The sequence below is a fragment of the Phaethon aethereus genome (genome assembly GCF_964289735.1).
Source record: "Phaethon aethereus genome assembly, chromosome: 6".
NCBI lineage: Eukaryota > Metazoa > Chordata > Aves > Phaethontiformes > Phaethontidae > Phaethon > Phaethon aethereus.
Window position 1 is genome coordinate 37,924,014 of NC_138580.1, and position 6,000 is coordinate 37,930,013.

The window sequence follows — 6,000 nt, forward strand, 5'->3', positions numbered from 1 at the left end:
ATGAGTGTGGTATTCTGTGCTTCTCTAAAAAAATGAGATCTCAACTAAAAGGGAAGTAATGTGCGTGCACCCATGTGCATCAGGTCAGACTTTCTCCTGAGCCATTCCAGCCTCCTAATCTGTATTTCCTTTTTCTGTGTAGGAGGTGGGCGTGTGAAAATTGAGAGCGTGAAACTGGATTTCAAAGAAAAAGCTCAGGCTAAAGTTGGTTCACTGGAAAATGCTCACCACGTACCTGGCGGTGGTAATGTCAAGGTAAGGGGACAGCTGTCAGAGAAAAGGCTACCACTGTGCCACTGGCCGAGTGAAATTATTAGAGCTGTGAATTCAGCAATGGCTCCGACTTGAGTAGGAAACATCTATTTGTTCTCCTTCAAGCACACTCACATGCCATTTGCTCCCTTTAGAACTTTGAATGATCAATCTTACATCCACATCTAAGCTTGAAGTGAAACGTCCTGTAGTTTGTGCACTGGCATTCCCTCTAAAGATAAACGTTGTTTGGGACTGTTGTACAGCATAGGTATAAACTAATAAGTTTGTAGCATGGGTATCCCAGAGGATCAGGAGTGTTTTGGGAAAGAGGAGGAAGATATCTTGAAAGTAAGATCACTCCCACAAACACTTGAAAATACAAATTTTGGAAACAAATTGCAATGCCCATAAAATGTCTATTAAATTCATACAGCCAGGAACAACGGTACTGCTCCTTAAAGCAGCCATCAGAGACAGAAATAGTAAGAGAATGTAACATAGTAAGCCAGTATATATTAAACAAGGTGAAAAAAATCTTCAGTTTCAATTATTCTAAGGACTGAAGCTTCTTCAGTCCTTGTAAGAGATCTTAAAAGTAAGCAAAATGAGACCCAAATGATGATCTACAATGAGATAATTTGGTGAATATGTAATGTGTTAAATTCTTTGCTTTCCTGGAGCAGATTGACAGCCAGAAGCTAAACTTCAGAGAGCATGCTAAAGCCCGTGTCGATCATGGGGCTGAGATCATCACGCAGTCACCAGGCAGGTCCAGCGTGGCTTCGCCACGCAGACTCAGCAACGTCTCATCCTCTGGAAGCATCAACCTGCTTGAATCGCCCCAGCTTGCTACCCTCGCTGAAGATGTCACAGCAGCCCTTGCTAAGCAGGGCTTATGAATTTGCTCATTTTGCGTTGTATGAAGTAATAATACTTAGGCATGAGCTCTTAGCAGGAATGGGCTCAGAGCAGGTGTTACATTCATTCTTTACCATGTCTAAAACTAAGTCCCATCCCAAGACTTGTAGTTACCACACAGTTAAAAAAAAAAACCCAAAAAAACAGGAAAAAAAAAAAAAGTGAATAGATGCAGAAATTGGCCTGATCTCCATTTACAACAGGAAGACACTGGCTTTACGTGGGTATACAAGTACAGTATGTTACATTGGACAATTATTGTTGCTCTGCTCTGTCTTGCATGGAGTACCATATATGATAAAATGCATTTTTACCTTTCATGTGCCTGAAGGCCATCCACCTCTGTCTGAAGAGCCTTGTTAATACCCCAAGTTGCTCATTTCACTGTTCTGTTGATAGATGGGGAAATAAAAAAAGAAAAGTTGCCCATTGTAAGTTATTACAGGTTAAATTAACAGTCTGCATACCAGAAGGAAGGGCATATAGAGAAATTCAAGTTTAATTAAAAAAAATGTGTTATTTTGTATAAATGAGTAGAACAAAAGTTGAATTAAGTTATTAACATTTTTTGGACCTGGTTAATTATGTCGGTGTATAGCTGAAAAGCCAATAAATTATTTAGCTAATAACTAAAAACAGTAGTTGAAAACATTTGAACCATGCTTGGGGAAGTGACGTGAAAAAGCTGTTGAAAGCAAGCACTTGTACCCCAACAGACTTGTGTCTGATTAGAAAGTTGGTTAAGCGGCTAGATTTGTGTACGCACCACCGGTTTCACATCCTTTCCATCTGTTTGATACAGTATTATAGATATATATATATATTTCTCTGTGGCCATTTGTGATATGCCCTCCTCATATACTTGAATATTCTACTTCTTTATTCACAGTATCTGTGTCTCTTGCACCCTTTGGTGTTGCAATTTTAGGTATGTAAAAGTAGATGTTAGCAGGGTTTTTTTTCCCTATTCATAAGAATACATTTAAAAAAGATGAAAATTTTAGCATGAAGTTGCTTTCTGTAACAACTAAAAGCCGTGACCCTGTTTTAGTGCCAGATGCAAGTCTCTTCTGTGATGCTAGAAAAAGGATTCCTTCCCTCTTCCCTTCCCTCCCTTTCTTCACAAAGGTATGATTTTTGTGGGGTCCAGATATTTGTAAAAGGGTCTCCAAAGATGGCTGAGTTTGGATTCTGGATTTTTAAAAAAATCCACAATAGTTTGGTTCTGGCTTTTTTTCTTTCTTCCTTTTTTTTTTTTTTTTTAACTCCTGTAGTAAAAGTGAATGTTAGATTTATTTATTTTTTTTCTTTTGCTAAAGTTGAAACACAGAAAAAAGTATTAATGTTGTTTCCACTCCTTCAGTGATGTCTTACGTATACACTCAGGCACTCTGATAACAGTGATAAACATAACAGAGATGCCTGTAAACTATAGTACGTGAATAAATAAAATGAGCTCCCTAGACTGGGTTGCCATAGCGATTCATCAATAAATAGGGTGTCTTAAAATCTGAGCAAAGTGGGATTATATTGACTATAAAAAGTATAAGAAAAAGTGTGCATAAAAGATAAAGGGCAGAGATATATAAACAACCGATCTAACGGAGTTACCTGTGAGAACTCCAACATGATCTTATGGACACTAAGAGAACACTGAAGGTAATATGGTAGTATTACTCATCAGCGGATAATAATCTGCTGATACTGTATGTACAGTAGACATTATGAAATGACCAGTTTACATTCTTGCAGATTGTTTGATCTTTTCCTTTTGAAATCTCTTAATTAAACTTTGCACTGTCAGTTGAGCTATACTTGATACATGTATTAGGTTAACATTGTGTGTTTGAAGCTTTTGATCTGTTCTTTTTCCTTTATAATTTGTATGTGTGCGCATGTGTGTTGGGGTTTGATCTGAAAAGACTCATAGAAAAGATTTTTATGTCTGTGGAGAAGGATTCTAATAATTAATAGCACAGGATTCCCCATCATTAAATTCAGATAGTAAATGCATAGTTACTAGACAGTAAATATTCAGTGGACCAAAGGGGGATTTTGGCTAGGCTGTCACAGCAGTACAAAGATAAAAGGGTTACATCTCTAAAAACTTAAGACGAACTCCTCACAGCCCCACACATGACATTTCAGCTCTGCAGAAAGCTTTTTCACACTATAAAGTACCTAATACTGTTTGTAAGTCGGTTGTTTTATGCAAAGGACAGCAAGTTTTAGAACCATGCTGAGTGCATTTTCAGGATTCTGATTTCTGCCTTGTATTTGTTATACTTCTGCTTAGAGTAATCTTAAGAATTCACATGGAAACAGTGTCAAGTGAGGTGCATTAAAAGCCTCCTCCCATTTTTCCAGAAAAACAACAGACAGAAAGAAAAAACAGCAAACCAGTATTTATATAATGTTGCTCTGATCATACTATTGATTAATATAAATTAGCCTTGCAGTGTTTTTTTTTTTATGCCTTTGGCCAATGTGGGAGAGAGTCTATGGTACTACTGAACCTCAGGTGAACACCACCTGCTGAGAACAGTGTTAACCTGAGACAGAAGGTTTTTTTATTCTGCTTTTAAAATCAACATACTCTGTAAAATGAAGCTTAGTTAATCCATCTAAGAGTCCCAAGTTTGAGTGGTGTAACACACTAAGTCGTATATTTCATGCATTAAAATGAAATCTCTTGTCTTGATTCAAGCAAAGACCTTTGTAATCGTAATCATCCTTCCATAGAAAGAATCCTAGAATGCTGTGGAGTTAGATAAAAAGAAATCAAGAGTTTTGTGCTGTCATATTAAAAACAAACAAAAAACACACCAAAAAACCAAGTTATCGTACATGACTCTAGATGTTCACTGAAAAAGCTTATATTAATCTTAACTTCTCAAGAAGAGTTGGTTTTAAAAACAACGGTTTTGTAAATATGTAATGCCCACTAACGAAGGTAGAGCCAGCTTCCTGGAAACTGCATCCGTTGTGTTTCTTTTCCACAGGCATGTTGAGCCAGCAGGTATGTCGGGTGCCTGAGGCCCAACTCTGTAATGAAGCAGAGGTAATCCAGACCAAAGGAATGGTGAAACCTTGTTTGGATAGCTAGGGGAGAGCCGCAGATTAATAATCCATCAAGTTGTAGAGACAAAAGTGTTTCTGCCCCATCTGCAGAGTTCTGTTTCTATGTAATCACAAGCAAAAAGAAATCAAAGATGAGCAAACCTCTGTTCCAGCAACAGTACAGGAAAAACTAATACTGATGAGGGAAATCTTGTGCCCTCAAGGGCTATGTATATTTTCACTGCAGCAGTAAATGGTATTGTCCATTCAACGCTCTGCTGAAGTACAGTAGTAACCTCATCGTGACTGCTTACAGACCTAAGTTTGCCTATGTGCACGACCCAAAGGGAGTCGAAAGGCAGCCTGCGTGGACTACCACATGTGAGCAGAAGTTTTTTCCATGCTGGACCAAATACCGTTCCAAACCCAAGTACAAATGTCCCTTCAAAGGCAAATGCCTTGAAGAGTAGTTCACGTTTGCTATGAAAATCGATGCAGGTAGATTTCTAGCCTAGGTGTGTGTCAAGTTCACTCTCTAGTCAGATTGCTAAAGCAACTCCCTCTGCAACTCCAGCAATTCCCACTGCAGGAAGGTAAATTAGTTTCACACTTGGAAAAGTCAAGCGTATAAAAGCTACTTCAACTTTAGCAAAGAGAAAAAGCCAACAAATAAACATGCTGTACACTGGGATGTCAAGGAATACAGTCTGCTGTTACAAACCTGTGTTTTTTCTGATAATTCTAGAGCCTGTTACCATAAAAGAGGCATTTCTTGAATGGCTGGTGGTAGGTAGTTCATGTTTTTCAATCCGATTTGCAATTGTATTTGTTGCTGTATAGTGATTGTTTTGCAAAATAAAATCGCTTGTCATCTAACCACTTGTGTTGGTTTCCACTGTTTGTGGATCAGCTCCTCCCACATTCAACTGCTGCGCATTGCTGCCCTGCATGGAAAAAAGGTGTCGTGCATCTGCTGGTATTGTATAGTCAGTCTTGCCAGGAGATGTCAGAGCGGGTTAAGTCATACTTCTTAGCTAGTCCCTGTTACTTCTTGCCAAAATAATCAGTTTTTACAGCTAGTGGCCTCTTCTGCAGGGTAGTGTTTCCCAGCTTTGTGTGAACGTTATTCTGTGGGGTCCCAGCCTGGAGGTGGTTTAGCATCACCCTGTGCTGCACAGCCGAGCTCTCCTGACAGAGGAGGCCCACGCATGAGCCAGCTTCCCCTGGCTTGTCACGGTGTTTCTCTGGGCAGCCTTCAGCGCAGAGGTGTGCGAAGGCATTGCTGATGGCCGGAGCCATGCCTTTGTCACAGGGCCGGGCCCAGCACTGGTGGGGACTTGTCACAGTTCTCTGTCATGGCTCTGCCAACATCCTCCCGCTTGGCTGAGCCGCGGGACAGCCTGCCTCCTTCCTTCCTTCCCCCGTCGGGCAGGAGCCGCTGCCCTTGACGGACCGATGCCGTGAGGGGCAGTGGGGCCGAGGGCCGCCTCCCTACTCTTCACAGCCTCCTTCGTCAGGAAAATGGCGGCCCCCGCCCCGCCCCGTCCTGTCCCGCCGCCCGGCACGGCTCGCGCGGGCAATGGCTGCCGCGCGGCCGCAGGGGGGCGCGCGCACCTGAGGGCTATAAATACCGCAGTCGCGGAGGGGCCGTTGGTTTGGAGGCGGGAGGGTGTGGCGCGAGGGTCGGCGCCTCTTCTCCTCGCAGCCTGAGCAAGCCCCCTCACCCGCCCCGAGGGGCCCGGCCCGGCCAGCGGCGATGGAGGAGTG

General features: G+C 41.7%; 1 protein-coding gene across 16 annotated transcripts in view; it reads left to right on the forward strand.

Moving 5' to 3' along the window:
- The window catches only part of MAP2 (microtubule associated protein 2), a gene marked incomplete at its 5' end in the record, with an annotated part of 70,488 nt that extends 68,519 nt beyond the window's left edge, over nucleotides 1-1,969 (forward strand). For all 16 annotated transcript variants that reach the window (XM_082001213.1, XM_082001221.1, XM_082001222.1 and 13 more), the window contains 2 exons: nucleotides 143-255; nucleotides 939-1,969. In XM_082001213.1, the coding sequence (XP_081857339.1) occupies nucleotides 143-255; nucleotides 939-1,154 (329 nt within the window). In that variant the 3' untranslated portion in view covers nucleotides 1,155-1,969. The remainder of the gene's footprint in view (nucleotides 1-142; nucleotides 256-938) is intronic.
- Between the last annotated feature and the right edge of the window lie 4,031 nt (nucleotides 1,970-6,000).